This window comes from Hyla sarda, chromosome 4, assembly GCF_029499605.1.
Source record: "Hyla sarda isolate aHylSar1 chromosome 4, aHylSar1.hap1, whole genome shotgun sequence".
NCBI classification, from domain to species: Eukaryota; Metazoa; Chordata; class Amphibia; order Anura; family Hylidae; genus Hyla; species Hyla sarda.
In genome coordinates this window covers 274,930,219-274,948,903 of record NC_079192.1, presented here as the reverse complement: position 1 = coordinate 274,948,903, position 18,685 = coordinate 274,930,219, and the positions used below count along the sequence as shown (strand labels likewise).

General features: G+C 43.7%; 1 protein-coding gene across 2 annotated transcripts in view; it reads right to left on the bottom strand.

Moving 5' to 3' along the window:
- The window catches only part of NTN4 (netrin 4), a 109,470-nt gene that overhangs the window by 78,610 nt on the left and 12,175 nt on the right, over positions 1-18,685 (bottom strand). For both annotated transcript variants that reach the window (XM_056574303.1, XM_056574302.1), the window contains exon 2: positions 11,235-11,764. In XM_056574303.1, the coding sequence (XP_056430278.1) occupies positions 11,235-11,764 (530 nt within the window). The remainder of the gene's footprint in view (positions 1-11,234; positions 11,765-18,685) is intronic.

Sequence of the window (18,685 nt, the reverse complement as noted above, 5' to 3'; positions counted from 1 at the left end):
AGGCATACTGAACCAGCATGGCTACCACAGCATCTTGCAGCGGCATGCTATTCCATCCGGTTTGCGTTTAGTTGGACCATCATTTATTTTTCAACAGGACAATGACCCCCAAACACACCTCCAGGCTGTGTAAGGACTATTTGACCAAAAAGGAGAGTGATGGGGTGCTGCGCCAGATGACCTGGCCTCCACAGTCACCGGACCTGAACCCAATCGAGATGGTTTGGGGTGAGCTGGACCGCAGAGTGAAGGCAAAAAGGGCCAACAAGTGCTAAGCATCTCTGGGAACTCCTTCAAGACTGTTGAAAGACCATTTCAGTTGACTACCTCTTGAAGCTCAACAAGAGAATGCCAAGAGTGTGCAAAGCAGTAATCAAAGCAAAAGGTGGCTACTTTGAAGAACCTAGAATATGACATATTTTCAGTGGTTTCACACTTTTTGTTATGTCTATAATTCCACGTGTTAATTCATAGTTTTGATGCCTTCAGTGTGAATCTGCAATTTTCATAGTCATGAAAATAAAGAAAACTCTTTGAATGAGAAGGTGTGCTAAACTTTTGGTCTGTACTGTATGGGCGAACTGAGCAGATTTATACATAGTTTTGCAGGGAAAGTGTCAGGATGTAATTTATTCATGTGCAGTGTAGTGCTCAACAGCTCTCTCTATATGCACACTAAAACAAAGCTGTCAATCACTGAGTAGGACTGCCCACTTGACTACTAAGCCCAGAATGAGCAGCAAAATGGCAGAATATCCTGGAGCTTTTCCTATTAAAATGCTATATTAATCTGCTCAGCTCCTCCTTATCTAACATGATTAACATGATGGGGGAGATTAATGAAAACTTGTGCGAGGGGAGTGGTGCAGTTGCCCATAGCAACCGATCAGATTGCTTGTTCTATATTCCAGGGGTCTTTTTAAAAATAAAAGAAGCAATCTGATATGTTGCCATAGGCTGGAAAACATTTTTCTTAAATCAACTGGTGCCAGAAAGTTAAACAGATTTGTAAATTACTTTTATTTAAAAATCTTAATCCTTCCAGTACTTATCAGCTACTATATGCTCCACATGAAGTTCCTTTCTTTTTTAATTTCCTTTCTGTCTGACCACAGTGCTCTCTGCTGACACCTCGGTCCATTTTAGGAAATGTCCGTAGCAGGATAGGTTTGCTATGGGGACTTGCTTCTACTCTGGACAGTTCCTAAAATGGACAAAGGTATCAGCAGAGAGCAATGTGGTCAGACAGAAAGGAAATTCAAAAAGAAAGGAACTTCCTGTGGAGCATACAGCAGTGTATAAGTACTGGAAGGATTAAGATTTTTAAATAGAAGTAATTTACAAATCTGTTTAACTTTCTGGCACCAGGTGATTAAATTTTTTTTTTTTCCAGTGGAGCACCCCTTCAGGTCACTTCAGGTTCTTAAATACCCAAAAAACAATATAATACTCTTTCTTAAATGGAAAAACAAAATAAATAATACTAATGTACTCAAGGAAACAAATTATATCAAAGGAATGTTATACTGTAACATTCACGGAAATGTTCATTTAATAATTTTGATAACATATCAGGGGAATATGGAAAGACCAAGTGTTCTCAGCCTTTGTACACTGTGTTGACTACAGGAAAATACAAATTCCTGGACATTTGGACGCCATGTCCAGAGATACCCTGCTTTGCTGCTATTTGAGGAGCACTGGCAGTTTATATTTGTAGAAAGGGATCTTAGTTTAATATAAATATTGTCATTTCTGCAGTTACCTAAATACCTTATTACATATTTAGTGAGGAAAGTATTCCCTGTTTATTCAAACGGCATAGTGTAATTGTGGGAAAAACTTCATCTGAATACTGTCATTTGGGGACAGCCTATCTGCTATTCCATTCTAGCGGACACAGAAAAAATACTAAGCCCAATAGTAAACATTTAAAGGGGACATCAACAAGATAACATCTGCTATTATTCTACCTTTAATAAAACTGGTGTCATCTTCTCACATGGCAGAGGGGTTTTTGGGTCCCTCTGGTGCCTATATGATTAATATATACATACAATTCATCCTTAGATGCCCCCATATGCATACTCATAGTCTATTATACTATGTATAAGCATAATTACACAGCCAAGAAATAGTGAACCTGTCATTTGATAGTTTCAGGCTGATATATAAGGGTATGGTTAGAAAGGGAAGATTTGCCAAGAAAAAGAACTGCAAAAGCTCCTAAAATATATGCACATTTTAAAAAAAAAACTGCATTTGTTTATGTTGTAATATAGCTTACTGGGGATTTTCTAAACATGTTTTAATAAGTGTAAATGTATGACTAAAAAAACTATAAACAATGTTCTCCATGCTGCTGCAGCTTCTTGGGTGTGTAAAGACAAAGAAAAGTAGATTCCTCTTTTGCATGTGTGCAGTGTATGGAAACCATCAGAGAGGATAGAGATGAAGCCTGCAGAGCAGAAATCTGGTGACAATGCCACATACAAGTTAAAGCGCAACTGTCATGAAATCTTGGTGCAATAACCTGCATACAGCCTTTGTTTTTTGTGCAGGTGGTGTGTATAGCAATGTTTTTACCTGATATTTGCAGGCTTAAATGACGCCAAAAAATGCTTTTAATCAAAGCCACTGATGGTTGGATAGGCGTGGCCCGAGGTACGCCATGCCCCGTCCGCCACCACCACGCCCCCCCTCCACACCTAACCGTATGTCAGCGATGGGACCGCTGTGTGATTGACACACAGGTCCCAGCACATACGCCCTTCAGTTAATCTAACGTGCATGCCGCTGTGTGCCATCAAGCAAGCGCTCGCTCCCCAAGCACAGAGCAAAGCGCAAACAGGTTAATTCTCAATACTAGGTGCAGAGAGGAAGCGCTCTCTCTGCACCTAGCACTGCGTAGGCGCACTGAGGAGGAAGACGGTGGCGGGAGCGAACGAGTGCTTGCTGGATGACAAACAACGGCGAGCACGTAAAATTAGCTGAAGGGCGCATGCACCGGGACCTGTGTGTCAATCACACAGCGGTCCCAGCGCTGACTGGGTAGGCGTGGGGGTGGGGGTGGCAGCAGCAGGGCATTGCGTACCTATCCGACGCCTATCTGACCGTCAGTGGCTTTGATTAAGAGCTTTTTTTGGCGTCATGAAAGCCTGGAAATATCAGGTAAAACATTGCTATACACCACCTACATGCAGTACAAAGGCTGTGTGTAGGTTATTGCACCAAGATTTCATGACAGTTGCGTTTTAAATCAAGGCCAGACTCCGTGCTGCTCCTCAACAAATGACAGCTTATCCTGAAAATTACCCAAAATGACAGGTGCGCTTTAAGTGCAATCCACCATCAAACCTCGAAAAAATAAGTGTATTGTGGACAATAAGGGATTTAATTAAATGTTCTACATTTTACACCTTCTGTAATATAAAATGACTAATAGCACAAAAAGTAGGCTGACTTTGCATAAGTACATGAACATCTATACATTTTCTATAAAGGAAACTGAATCACAGTTGAATTGTTTCATCCCACTGCTATTCTTCCTAAATTCCCTTTTACACACGGATGATCGGGCAAACCAAGGTTTTTACAAATGCTCATTTTCGATCACTATGTAGTGTAAACACAATAGCAATTACATAGGACAATGAAGATTGTGCTTCTTGAATACTTCTGGGTGTATCTTATAGATTTTTGGCTGCTGCTCACAAAAATTGCCTTTAAAAAAAAACTGACAGCTTGTTCACCCACATTAAACTCAATATACTGGGTTATAGTGTGTGTGAATAGCTGTAAAAAAAAGGGGCTACTTAAATATTTATGTGAAGTATTTCCAGAATTCTGCACATTTATATTCTGTAGATATTGCGCTTCTGTGCGCAATGGAGGTGGGGCGCCGGCTTGCTGAGCTCACCTGCCTCCTTCATATTCACTGCCCAGGCTGGCCTTCGCATGAATATGCAAATGTATTTACTGTCCTGCCGGTGGGGGTGAGTGTTCTGCTCTCTGAGCAGAGTGCAGGTGCCGCTGCCTCGCTACATCCTATATAAGTTCTTAAAGCTGAGAATGCATCTCAGAGCACAAACCAAGCCATGAGAAGAAAAAACTGCCTGTAAAGCCAGAGACAGAAATGTGTGGAGACACAGATATGGAGAAGAGTACAAAAAAACTCTGCTGCACTTAAGGTACTCAAAAGCACAGTGGGCTTCATGATTCATAATGGAAATCTGTCATCAGTATCACCCGCACTAACCTGTCATACAGGCTTGTAGTGCGAGTTATACTGATCAAAATGAAACTTACAATGTCCTGAACAGCCCAGCCATTTTTTATGTAAATGTATGGACTGGAGCTCCGGGCACCCCACGTGATCTTCTGCACGGCTCATCAATATGTACGGCCTCCCTCCCTGCTCTCGCGGCAGGTCTTCGCCACGGCGCATGCGCCACTCCCAGAGTACACCCAGAAGCGGCATCAGTTTCAGCCCCATGAGGCTGAAACTTATGCCGCTTCTGGGTGTGCTGTGCCGCGAGAGCAGGGAGGGAGGCCATACATATTGATGAGCGGGGCGGAGCGCCCGCCCGGCAGAAAATCACGTGGGGTGCCCGGAGATCCAGTCCTAGCAACGGCTGGGCCATTCAGGACATTGTAAGTATCATTTTGATCAGTATCACCTGTGCTACAAGCCTGTATGATAGGGTAGTTCAGGTGATACTGATGACAGATTTGCTTTAAGAAGAAGTTAGGAATAAACTGATCTTTTTCTGGAGCTGGCATAGCTCCCAATCTTATACCTGGTCCCCAGCATGGCTTTCCACCTAATGCATGGCTCCCTATCTTACTACTTGTCCTTAACATAACTCACTGATTCATTTCTAGTCCATAACATGGTTCATCAGCCCATTCCTTGCATACATCATACTGCTCTCTAATTTTTAGCCCCTAGCAACCCCCATTGCATTTGCTTGTTCATAGAATAAATCCCCCTCTCATTTATGTCCCCCAGCATGGCTCCCCCTCTTATTTCTGGTCCCAGCATGGATCCCCCTCTCATTCCTCTCCCCCGGCACGCTCCCCCGCCCCCTCTTACTCCTAATACTAGCATGGCTCCCACTATTATTGCAGGTCCTCTGGTAGGATTCCCATATTAATTTCTGGCCCAAAGTATGTCCTCTCCTCCCACTGCAGTATGACATGGACTATACCCCTCAGCCACCCTTCCTCCGCTTATATCCACCCTTTTTCTGCCTCCTATCCAATAATACTTGCTGACAATAGAATGTGATGTGCTTATAGGGGCAGCTTCCATAAACTCTGGGGAGAGACTTCTCATTGTTGTCTTAAAAAAGTGCGATTTGAAGTAATTTATTTTATTTAAATATTTGCTTACATGCAACACATGTATCATTCTATCGCATGGGATTGATAAATTTGGCACATGTAAGCATAAATACAATAAATCTCTTTAGAACACCAGTTTTCTCTCATCTTTTCTGCGACTTTTGTGCCACATTTGAAAAGTGCTCTCCAATGGGAGTTTTGTAAGCCAGGTCTGGGCTGGTGTAGATTTGCAGTATTTTGGAGGGGTTTGTGACTTTTTGTGCGACACTCGCACTCGATAAGTCTGCTACCATTGCAAAGTAAAAAACTAAAATTGACTTTTGTAAGATCTTTTGTAGCTTTTTGCTTACTGTGAAAACTTGCAAAAATGTGCTTTGGAGCCCATGCAACATTCCATGCGCCAAATATAAGCAAACAGAAACTCTGAAGATAATAAATGTCCCTCTATATTCTTAAATAGGTGGTGTTCTTGGGAAATTTCACTGTATTTTAGTTTTCCCTTTACAATAAATTAGCAAATATTTCTAAAATTCCATCATTATGGAATATTAGGTGTTGATTCATGGGGGAAACTTGAATTTCTTCAATTATTTTTTTTTTTAGCACAAGGCCACAACATAACAAAATAAAAATTGAGTGTCAGAAGACTTTCCGAATGCATTGTAAGTTTTTAGCTTCATCCAATAAGGATAAACAAATATTCAAGTTTCTATAATGTAGTTGTAATGTGGCCCAGGTTTATCAATGTGCCCAAAACCGTAACATTCTAGTGTTTTCCTAAATAACCAATCAGCTGTGATTGGTTGTTATGGGCAAAAACAGACCGTTTTGGTTTCAGGCAGATTGAAAATTCTTGGTAGCCTTGGATTTCTGCAGCGTATTTTTACACTTTGGATTGCATTTTTTGGATGCAAATTGTCCCCAATTTTAACTAGGCTAATCTGCAGTCTGCACCACAAATGCACATTTTCAAGTTATATGAATAAGTAAGAATAAGTAATGTGTCACTGCAGCCTGTTTAAAAACCAAATGGCTTAAATGGAAGGCATTTTTTGGGACATGTAATTTTTTTCACATTCATTTTTTTAAAGATGGCAAAATAGAGGCTGAAAATGCCAGTGTACATAAAGTGTCTTCCTTTAAACTAAATAGCCCTCTGTAGCATTTTGTTCAGAATGCTTGGAGTGGTTGGCTGTGATTGTGACGTCACGGCCATGCCCCTCGTGATGTCACGCCTCAACCCCAACATTCATGTCTAGGGGAGAGGGCATGTCGGCCATCATGCCCCTCCCATAGACATGAATGGAGGGGGCATGGTGTGATGTCACAAGGGGCATGGCCGTGACGTCACAATCACATCCAAGTGCTGTGAGATCGTGGGGGGCCCCAGTGGCGGGACCCTCGATGCAGGTCCCCGGGATAAGATGTCGGAGTATCGGAGTACCCCTTTAACCCCTTAAGGACCCAGCCATTTTACACCTCAGGACCCGGGCATTTTTTGCAATTCTGACCACTGTCACTTTAAACATTAATAACTCTGGAATGCTTTTAGTTATCAATCTGATTCCGAGATTGTTTTTTCGTGACATATTCTACTTTAACATAGTGGTAAAATTTTGTGATAACTTGCATCCTTCCTTGGTGAAAAATCCCCAAATTTTAATGCAAAATTTGAAAATTTTGCATTTTTTTTAACTTTGAAGCTCTCTGCTTGTAAGGAAAATGGATATTCCAAATAATTTTTTTTTTATTCACATATACAATATGTCTATTTTATGTTTGCATCATAAAATTTATGTGTTTTTACTTTTGGAAGACACCAGAGGGCTTCAAAGTTCAGCAGCAATTTTCCAATTTTTCACAAAATTTCCAAACTCACAATTTTTCAGGGACCAGTTCAGGTTTGAAGTGGATTTGAAGGGCCTTCATATTAGAAATACCCCACAAATGACCCCATTATAAAAACTGCACCCCCCAAAGTATTCAAAATGACATTCAGTCCGCGTTTTAACCCTTTAGGTGTTTCACAGGAATAACAGCAAAGTGAAGGAGAAAATTCACAATCTCCATTTTTTACACTCGCATGTTCTTGTAGACCCAATTTTTGAATTTTTACAAGGGGAAAAAGGAGAAAATGTATACTTATATTTGTAGCCCAATTTCTCTCGAGTAAGCACATACCTCATATGTCTATGTAAAGTGTTCGGCGGGCGCAGTAGAGGGCTCAGAAGCGAAGGAGCGACAAGTGGATTTTGGAGAGTACGTTTTTTTGAAATGGTTTTTGGGGGGCATGTTGCATTTAGGAAGCCCCTATGGTGCCAGAACAGCAAAAATCCCCCACATGGCATACCATTTTGGAAACTAGACCCCTTGAGGTACGTAACAAGGAATAAAGTGAGCCTTAATACCCCACAGGGGTTTCACGACTTTTGCATATGTAAAAAAATAAAAATAAAATTTCACTAAAATGTGTGTTTCCCCCTAAATTTCACGTTTTTGCAAGGGTTAATAGCAGAAAATACCCCCCAACATTTGTAACCACATCTCTTCTGAGTATGGAGGTACCCCATAAGTTGACCTGAAGTGCACTACGGGCGAACTACAATGCTCAGAAGAGAAGGAGTCATATTTGGCTTTTTGAGAGCAAATTTTGCTCGGGGGGCATGTCGCATTTAGGAAGCCCATATGGTGCCAGGACAGCAAAATAACCCCCACATGGCATACCATTTTGGAAACTAGACCCCTTGAGGAACGTAACAAGGCATAAAATGAGCATTTACCCCCCACTGGTGTCTGTCACATCTTTGGAACAGTGGGCTGTACAACATTTTTAATTTGCACAGCTCACTGTTCCAAAGATCTGTCAGACACCTGTGGGGTGTAAATTCTCACTGCACCCCTCATTACATTCCGTGAGGGGTGTAGTTTCCGAAATGGGGTCACATGTGGGGTTTTGTTTTTTTTGCGTTTGTCAAAACCGCTGTAACAATCAGCCACCCCTGTGCAAATCACCTCAAATGTACATGACGCACTCTCCCTTCTGGGCCTTGTTGTGCGCCCCCAGAACACTTTACGCCTACATATGGGGTATCTCCGTAGTCGGGAGAAATTGCGTTACAAATTTTGGGGGGCTTTTTTCCCCTTTACCTCTTGTCAAAATGAAAAGTATAGGGCAACACCAGCATGTTAGTGTAAAAAGTTTATTTTTTTACACTAACATGCTGGTGTAGACCCCAACTTCACCTTTTCATAAGGGGTGAAAGGAGAAAAAGACCCCCAAAATTTGTTAGTCAATTTCTCCCGAGTACGGCGATACCCCATATGTGGCCCTAAACTGTTGCCTTGAAATTGGACAGGGCTCCGAAGTGAGAGCGCCATGCGCATTTGAGGGCTGAATTAGGGATTTGCATAGGGGTGGACATAGGGGTATTCTACGCCAGTGATTCCCAAACAGGGTGCCTCCAGCTGTTGCAAAACTCCCAGCATGCCTAGACAGTCAACGGCTGTCTGGCAATACTGCGAGTTTTTGTTTTGCAACAGCTGGAGGCTCCATTTTGGAAACCGTGGCGCACCAGGCGTTTTTCATTTTTATTGGGAGGGGAGGGGGGCTGTGTAGGGGTATGTGTATATGTAGTGTTTTTTACTTTTTATTTTATTTTATTTTGTGTTAGTGTAGTGTAGTGTTTTTAGGGTACAGTCACATGGGCGGGGGATTACAGCGAGTTTGAGCTGCCACGCAAAATTTGCTGCATCGCAAACTTGCAGCCTGATACTCACTGTAAGCCCCCTGCCCATGTGAATGTATCCTGTACATTCACAGGGGGGGGGGGGACCTCCAGCTGTTGCAAAACTACTACTCCCAGCATGCCTGAGAATGTTTGGGAGTTGTGGTTTTGCAACAGCTGGAGGCACACGGGTTGGGAAACACTGAGTTAGGAAACAATGTTTCCCAACCAGTGTGCCTCCAGCTGTTGCAAAACCACAACTCCCAAACATTCTCAGGCATGCTTGGAGTAGTAGTTCGGCAACATCTTTAGAGCCAGATGTTGCCGAACTACAACTCCCAGCATGCTGGGAGTTGTAGTTTTGTAACATCTGGAGGACTACAGTTTGCAGACCACTAATACAGTGGTCCCCAATCTGTGCCCTTCCAGATGTTGCAAAACTACAACTCCCAGTATGCCAAAACTGTCCAGGCATGCTGGGAGTTGTAGTTCTGCAACATCTGAAGGGCCAGATGTTACAGCACTACAACTCCCAGCATGCCTGGACAGTAAGGGCATGCTGAGAATGTGTAGTTTTGCAACATCTGGAAGGGCACAGTGGTCTCCAAACTGTGGACCTCCAGATGTTGCAAAACTGCAACTCCCAGCATGCCCAGACGCCAAGGGCTGTCTGGGCATGCTGGGAGTTGTAGTTTACAGGGTCCCAATACAGCAATGCATGTCGCTTTACGGCGACGTGCATTGCTGTAGAGGGCCCGACCGCGGCTGAAGATCTACTCACCTGTCGCCGCCGCCATCTTCCTCGCCGGGATCCGGGTCTTCAGGGACGAGGTAAGTACCGGGGCCGGTCCCCAGCACTCCCCCGTCCCCCGCCGCGTCCTCCGGTCTTCCTCCCGTCCTCTCCGGACTTTCAGGGGCCGGGCAGGGCGGGAGGAAGTAACCGCCCCCCCCTCCTGCGATTGGTCGGTTAACTAACCGACAGATCGCAGGGTATAGGAGGAGGTGGCAGGCTTGCCACCTCGCTCCTATACGTTAGCATGGTCCTGGCTGTCTGTGACAGCCGGGATCATGCAAAATTACCGGGTGGTCGGGTCCCAGAGACCCGATCAGCCCGGTATCGCCGCAGATCGCAAGGGCGATTTCCCTTGCGATTTGCGGCGATCGCCGACATGGGGGGCCTACATGGCCCCCCTCGGCGTTTGCCCTGGATGCCTGCTGAAGGATTTCAGCAGGCATTCGGTTCCGATCTCTGCCCGGCGAGCGGCAGAGACCGGAAAACGCCATGACGTATGCATACGTCATGGGTCCTTAAGACCCAGGGTGTGATGGCGTATGCATACGTCATGGGTCCTGAAGAGGTTAAAGATTAAATGACTGGTTTCCAAAATCATGTCTGAATAACTGTTTGTCTTTGTACACAACCCTCACAGCAGGTGAGGAAGAGATTTCTCTTTGCAAGTCAAGGTGTGTAAATTGTGGCAGTGACAGCTCTCTAGCAAGGTCTTGTGTTAAAGGGGTACTCTGGTGGAAAACAATTTTTTTTTAATCTCAACTGCCTCCAGAAAGTTACACAGATTTGTAAAGTACTTCTATTTAAAAATCTTAATCCTTCCAGTACTTATCAGCTGCTGTATACTGCAGAGGAAATTGAGTTGTTCTTTTCTGTCTGACCACAGTGCTCTCTGCTAACACCTCTGTCCATGTCAGGAACTGTCCAAAGCAGGAGCAAATCCCCATAGCAAACCTCTCTTGCTCCAGGCAGTTTCTGACATGGACAGAGGGTCAGCAGGGAGCACTGTGGTCAGACAGAAAAGTACAACTCATCTTTCTCTATAGTATACAGCAAATGATAAATACTGGAAAGATTAAGATTTTGTAATAGAAGTAATGTACAAATCTGTAACTTTCTGACACCAACTGATTTGAAAAAAATTATTTTCCACCAGAGTACCTCTTTAAAGTGAATATTGTGCAAATTTGCACCTTTATTGCATACATGCTCAATTTCTCTTTAACTAGTTCTATTTTATTTACTACAGCGAATTCTTATTATGGATGTTGTTACTGATCCCACTGGACCAGTCATTTGCATAGTACAAAAGTATGAGCACGTGGGTTTATCACATATGTTTAAATGATTCCACAAAAAAAAAAAAAACTTACCTCCCCTCCACTACATGGAAATGCTTGTGAGTATCGAGATGTGCAAATAGCCCCTTTTACATTAACATCATCCTCAAGCTGAAAACTTTCTGTGCAGTTTGTGGAGAAATACTTATATGGACGCCAAGTGAAGCCAAAATCCTGTGAACCCTCCAGAATCATGGCTGCCGGTCTGGTGGACTTAAATACCATAATCAGATGGGTAAAGTAGAATGTGGTTTCTAAATTTAACTGTATAATTTCCCTCTGGATATCCCTGGCTGACTGCCACCACGTGCGTGGTATTTTGAACGTTGAATCCGCCATTGCAGATGCTGGATGTGATAGCCGGGGGACTGCATCATTACATTTGTCACATTTTGGTTCCTTGCAAGTTTGGTCTGGATACTCAGTATATGTGCAATATAGTTCTGTGTTGTTGGAGCCACAAACTGTGTCTGTCCATAATCTCCGGCCAATAGCTAAATTACCCATCCTAGGATTACACGCTTTATCTCGCTGAGATGCAATTGTAGCCATGGTGTTAATCCCTAAAACAAAAAAAAGGTAAAGGTGTGATTTCAAGGTAATATGAATATATCAGTGTCAATAATATGCAAACAGTGAACATATACAGTAAAATCTCCCTTATAGGGGACGCCTCCCAATAGTGGACAGTTTTTAATTCCCTGGCAGAATCCCATAAGACTTAATGCATTTGCACCCTCCGAATAGGGGACACTCCCAATAGCAGATGCGGACACACCCGAAAGGGGACAAAACACTCCCAATAGAGGACAATAAGGGATAAAACACTCCCATTAGGGAACTAAACACTCCCAATAAGGGACAATCAGGCTTATGTGCCAGCTCTACCTTATACATAGGGCTGCCGCCAGGGAGTACAGCCAATATCCCAATAGGGGGCCCAGGCCCCAGCTACACCCTCCTGCAGAAGCCTCAGTTTAAACAGTGGTCTCCTGATTTTATACATCCCCAGGCCACATCATTCACCCTTTTCTTCCCTGATCCCGCCGTTCCACTTTATTTCCCTTCTGCCAAATCATCCCCCTCTTTATTACCCCCTGTGCCACATAATTTCCTCTTGATCTCCTCCCCAGTGCTATTTCATTACCCCTTTATTATCCTCTGTGCAAATTCATCACCCCCTCTTTACCACCCCCTGTGCCATTTCATTCCCCCTTTATTCCCCTGTGCCACTTCATAAAGAGGGGGGTGATGAATTTACAGAGAGGGTAATAAAGGGGAATGAAATGGAACAGGGGGGTCAAGGGGAAATGATATGGCACAGGGGGTAAGAGGAGATCATTTTGCACAGGGCAGGGGGAATAAGGTGGCACAGGGTAAAAAGAGGGGATGAAATGATAAAAGGGAGGGATAAGGAGTGATTAAATAGCACTGGGAGATTGTACTGTAATATTCCTTTTTATCATGTTTTTTAGGTAATTACATTCTGGAGTGAGTACAGAGCAATATTCTGTCATTTAGAAAGATTTATGAGCCTGTTTTCCCAATAGGGGACATCTCTCAATAGCTGACATTTTTTTTTTTAAATTCCCTGTGAGTGTCCACTATTGGGAGATTCCACTGTATATGGGCTCTACATGAATTGTATCCAATAGCAATAAAACAATGCAACATGTCATATACAAGACAAGCTGTTACATCATAAGTCACATCCCTTTACAAAAGCCATGCCCTTTTTTAGATGTGGGGGAGTGGGAGTTTCCACAATGCATAATAAATGTGAATCATTATCTGCTAGGAGCAGTGCTTCTTTGCGTGAATACCTTGGTATAGCTGGATTTCCATTTGGCAGTTTTAGAACCAAAGCCAGAAGAAAATCGATAAGGAATTAGAAGCATAAGTCCTTTCTTCATATTTCCCATTCGATTTGAACCCCTTTCTGCTTTGCTCATAATAACCAATTACAGCTCAGTTTTTATTCCTCAAGTTTGACTAAATGAATCCTGAACTGTGATTGGTTGTTTTGATTTGACATTGTCTTAAAGTCAATTGCAAATTTAAGAAAAAACTGTTTCCAAACAGGATGCAACAGGATGCCTATTCTGCATATTTTGGCATAAAAAAAAATTATCATGAAGAATCCTGTTTTTTGATAGGACGGAAATTCAGCTGAAGAAAATAAGCAGCAAAATACGACACGTGTGACTCTACCTTTAGACCATTCTAATTCCTCATTCTTCTCAGCTGTGTTTGATCTTTAGATAATAACTAAAGCCTATGTCTGGGGTTATTACAATGTTGTCAATTACAATTCTGACAGTTCTCATTAAGTAATCCCTGACAAATCCTAAATCTGTTATAATCCCTGACTTCAGACATTATTCATTTACCTTCACAGTTCTGAAATGTAATTTACTGTCAATGTAAAAATGCAGTCAATAACAGGCTGGCTGTTCTAGCAATTCTACACAGAATGCTTTAACCCCTTACCTCCTTTAACTCCGGAGGAATTTTTTTTTTCCAAATCAACTGGTGCAGAAAGTTAAACAGATTTGTAAATTACTTCTATTTAAAAATCCTAATCCTTCCAGTACTTAGCAGCTGCTGTATGCTCCACAGGAAGTTCTTTTCTTTTTGAATTTCTTTTCTGTCTGACCACAGTGCTCTGCTGACACCTCTGTCTATGTCAGGAACTGTCCAGAGCAGGAGCAAATCCCCATAGCAAACCTTTCCTGCTCTGGACAGTTCCTGACATGGACAGAGGCGTCAGCAGAGAGCACTGTGGTCATACAGAAAAGAAATTCAAAAAGAAAAGAACTTCCTCATATCTTAAAATGTGACCACTGTTAAAAAAAACAAACAAAAAAAAACTTTAGTGATAGAGACACATCATAAAATTTTTGATCGGTCAGGGCCTGGGTGCTGACCTTCATCAATCACTAGTACTCAGGTAAGTGCTTGTCTCCACAGGAGACAGACTCTACAGCGAGAAGAGAGACAAGGGGGGGAAGCACTCAGCTAAACATTTCTCCCAATCGGTAGGGAGTCTTAGCACCCAGACCACAGCCACTCAAAACTTTTGCCATGTCTCTTTGACATACATATCAAAAGTTTTGTCTTTTAATGACAATAATACTTTAAATAATATAACAATTTTCTTACAGGAAAACTGTCAGCCTGATCACCCACTCTAAACCCAAAACACTGAGTTACAAAGTGGGTGACCAAGAGTCTGACGAGGAGTCACTTACTTACTTTTGTCCAGTAGGTCCTGAGTTTTGGGCTGGCAAAATCCTGCTGCTCAATTCACTGAATTGTGCACAGGAGGCGAGGCCTCACCTGCCATCAGCTCCTAATGCCACCCCCGTAATTAGCATATTCATTGGAAGCGGGGCGTGCACACTGTATCCTTATGGCGCATGCGCTCTACCGACAGTGCACAGGCTCACGTGACCAGCGACTCACGTCACTAGGCCATGGAGTCTCCGAAAATGAATATGCTAATTATGGGAGCGTCCCACCTCCTGTGTGCAATTCAGTGAATTGAGCAGCAGGATTTCGCCAGCCAATAACTCAGGACCTACTGGACGAAATTAAGTACCGTATATACTCGAGTATAAGCCGAGTTTTTCAGCACGATTTTTCGTGCTGAAAACACCCCCCTCGGCTTATACTCGAGTGAACTCCCCCACCCGCAGTGGTCTTCAACCTGCGGACTTCCAGAGGTTTCAAAACTACAACTCCCAGCAAGCCAGGGCAGCCATCGGCTGTCCGGGCTTGCTGGGAGTTGTAGTTTTGAAACCTCCGGAGGTCCGCAGGTTGAAGACCACTGCGGCCTTCAACATCATCCAGCCCCCTCTCACCCCCTTTAGTTCTGAGTACTCACCTCCGCTCGGCGCTGGTCCGGTCCTGCAGGGCTGTCCGGTGAGGAGGTGGTCCGGTGAGGAGGTGGTCCGGGCTGCTATCTTCACCGGGGAGGCCTCTTCTAAGCGCTTCGGGCCCGGCCTCAGAATAGTCACGTTGCCTTGACAACGACGCAGATACGTCGTTGTCTAGGCAACGGCTCTATTCCGGGCCGGAAGCGCGGAGAAGAGGCGCCCCCGGTGAAGATAGCAGCCCGGACCACCTCCTCACCGGACCACCTCCTTACCGGACAGCCCTGCAGGACCGGACCAGCGCCGAGCGGAGGTGAGTACTCAGAACTAAAGGGGGTGAGAGGGGGCTGGATGATGTTGAAGGCCGCAGTGGTCTTCAACCTGCGGACCTCCGGAGGTTTCAAAACTACAACTCCCAGCAAGCCCGGACAGCCGATGGCTGCCCGGGCTTGCTGGGAGTTGTAGTTTTGAAACCTCTGGAGGTCCGCATGTTGAAGGCCGCAGTGGTCTTCAACCTGCGGACCTCCGGAGGTTTCAAAACTACAACTCCCAGCAAGCCCGGACAGCCGATGGCTGCCCGGGCTTGCTGGGAGTTGTAGTTTTGAAACCTCTGGAGGTCCGCATGTTGAAGGCCGCAGTGGTCTTCAACCTGCGGACCTCCGGAGGTTTCAAAACTACAACTCCCAGCAAGCCCGGACAGCCGATGGCTGCCCGGGCTTGCTGGGAGTTGTAGTTTTGAAACCTCTGGAGGTCCGCAGGTTGAAGACCACTGAGGGCGAATGATGAGAAGAGGATGATGAAGGGGGGGGGGGTGTGGGGATGATGAAGGGGGGTGGTGATGATGAAGGGGGGGGGGGGGTGTGGGATGATGACAAGGGGATGATGAAGGGGGGATGTGTGGGATAAGGGGATGTGTGGGATGATGACAAGGGGATGATGAAGGGGGGATGTGTGGGATGATGACAAGGGGATGATGAAGGGGGGATGTGTGGGATGATAAGGGGATGTGTGGGATGATGACAAGGGGATGATGAAGGGGGGATGTGTGGGATGATAAGGGGATGTGTGGGATGATGACAAGGGGATGATGAAGGGGGGATGTGTGGGATGATAAGGGGATGTGTGGGATGATGACAAGGGGATGATGAAGGGGGGATGTGTGGGATGATAAGGGGATGTGTGGGATGATGACAAGGGGATGATGAAGGGGGGATGTGTGGGATGATAAGGGGATGTGTGGGATGATGACAAGGGGATGATGAAGGGGGGATGTGTGGGATGATGACAAGGGGATGATGAGGATGTTAATGACGGGTCTGGATGATGACAGGGGGGATGAGGTATTTCCCACCCTAGGCTTATACTCGAGTCAATAACTTTTCCTGGGATTTTGGGTTGAAATTAGGGGTCTCGGCTTATACTCGGGTCGGCTTATACTCGAGTATATACGGTAAGTGACCCCTCGGACTCCTGGTCTCCCACTCTATAACCAGTGTTTTGGGTTTAGAGTGTGTGATCAGGCTGACAGTTTTCCTTTAACTATACTGAAAAAAAATTAATATAACCATGTTTGTGTTGAAAGCAATCTGCTCTGCCAGCATCACATCACAGTTTGCGTCAACACACGCAAGATACCTTCAAAAGATACCTTCAAAACACTGCTGTATTCATTGGGATACTTTTCTGATAATATCCATATTTATAGTAGAAGAGACCTGAAATGTGATGTTAGTTGGGCTTTTGAAGGTATCCCGACATATACCAGTGGTGGAGACCCAAAAGTGTATGGTGCCTAATGTAACTAAGAACTTCTTAAAATAGAGACTGCAGCGCACCACAAATCAAACTTTTGTGACTTGATAATTGTTTTGTGAAGGTAATTGGTCGCACTAGATCTTTGTATGGGGTTCACAGAAAAAGGGGATGAATACATATGCACTCAAAACTTTTTCGTTTTTTATTTGTAAATAATTCTAATATCTATTTATTATCCCCCTCTACTTCCAAATGAAAGTCTATTTTGTCTTGGTCCATAACATATTTTGAATCTGTGGTTACACCATAAAGAAAATTTGTAGAAATTCCAAGGAGGGTTAAAACTTATGCAAAGCACTTTACCATACCAGAAAAGTACCTAAAGGGTAAAAAATGTAATGTGGTACATTACAATATGTAATGAATAAATGCATAGATAAATCCATAATTGCAACGGATGTACACATGGCATCACATCATGCAAAAAGAAATAACCATTGCAAGGCATAATAAAACCTAGAATGAACCCATGCAGGCATAGAAAGCAAGAAAAATATAACCATAAATAAAGGAAACAAATGGAAAAAAGGTGAAGAAAAGGGATAGGAAGCAAGGAAAGGAGGTAAGAACTGTGTTTGCTCTTAGACTATTGTAGACAACTAATGGGGAAAATACTCACTGGCTGTAAACATAATCCATCAATAGCAAGTATGCATAAACATATCAACTTCACCAGCAGCATCGGATCAAATATTTTCCATCCTCATCAGGTTATTGACCTCAACCACCCTTTCATTCACGGTCAGGTAAATGTTGATTTTAATATGATTTAATGTTTTTATACTATGGCAAGTGCTAAATTGTAAAATAAAGTCACCAATTATTTTAGAGAGGACATGTGGCCTCTTCATAAAATGTGTGCCACCATCATCTATAAGTAAAGCTGCTCAACATATTCAGTTGTTCACTTTCTGTGCCATGAGTTTTTGGGGTATAGATGCAGCCTATGAACTCTCCAGAGGGCAGTCACCACTGCTCTTAAATGGATACTCCGCCCCTAGACATCTTATCGCCTATCCAAAGGATAGAGGATAAGATGTCTGATCGCAGGGGTTCGGCCTCTGGGACCCCTCGCAATCTCAGTGCAGCACCCGGCGTTCTGAACATTATGTTGAGAATGCATAGTGCGGGTGGTCGTGATTGTAATGTCACGCCACGTCCCCTCATGATGTGATGTCACGACTACGGCTACCCACATCAAGCATTCTGAACATAATGTGCTGAACAGGGATCGTGGGGCTCCGGCCTCTAAATAGGGGATGATATTTCGGGGGGGGGGGGAGTACCATTTAATAAGGCTCTTATTAGCATATTGGGTGTGGTAACGTACTGCACCGATAGCTAGTGAATGTAAACCTAGAGCGGAAAAAAAGATAACTTTGGGGCAGCGACTTCACATGGATGATGACAGCACAGATTTTTTGAAGAGATGACAAGGTGCCTTTAAGTAATACAAAATTAAAAATATAAAGGCATCAAGAGTTGCTATAGTTAATGAACAATATTACCACTTACCCTGGTTCCCTCAACTATTTGAACGCTTCCCAAGTCTTTGAACATGTATATTATAGAAAAACAGGAACCAGCTCTCGCCCTCTCTCCAGCAGACGTCTGCATGAACAGCCACCCATGATTAAGGATGTAAGACCAAAATGCATCAGGCCTGAGGCATAGTGTTTTTATGTTGTGTGTATTGTATTTATATATTGTATATGGCTTAATTTAATAAAGAAGATGGACTTTTATCTGTAGGCATGCTGCTGAACTATTTTTTACTTGATTTTGGATATCTTG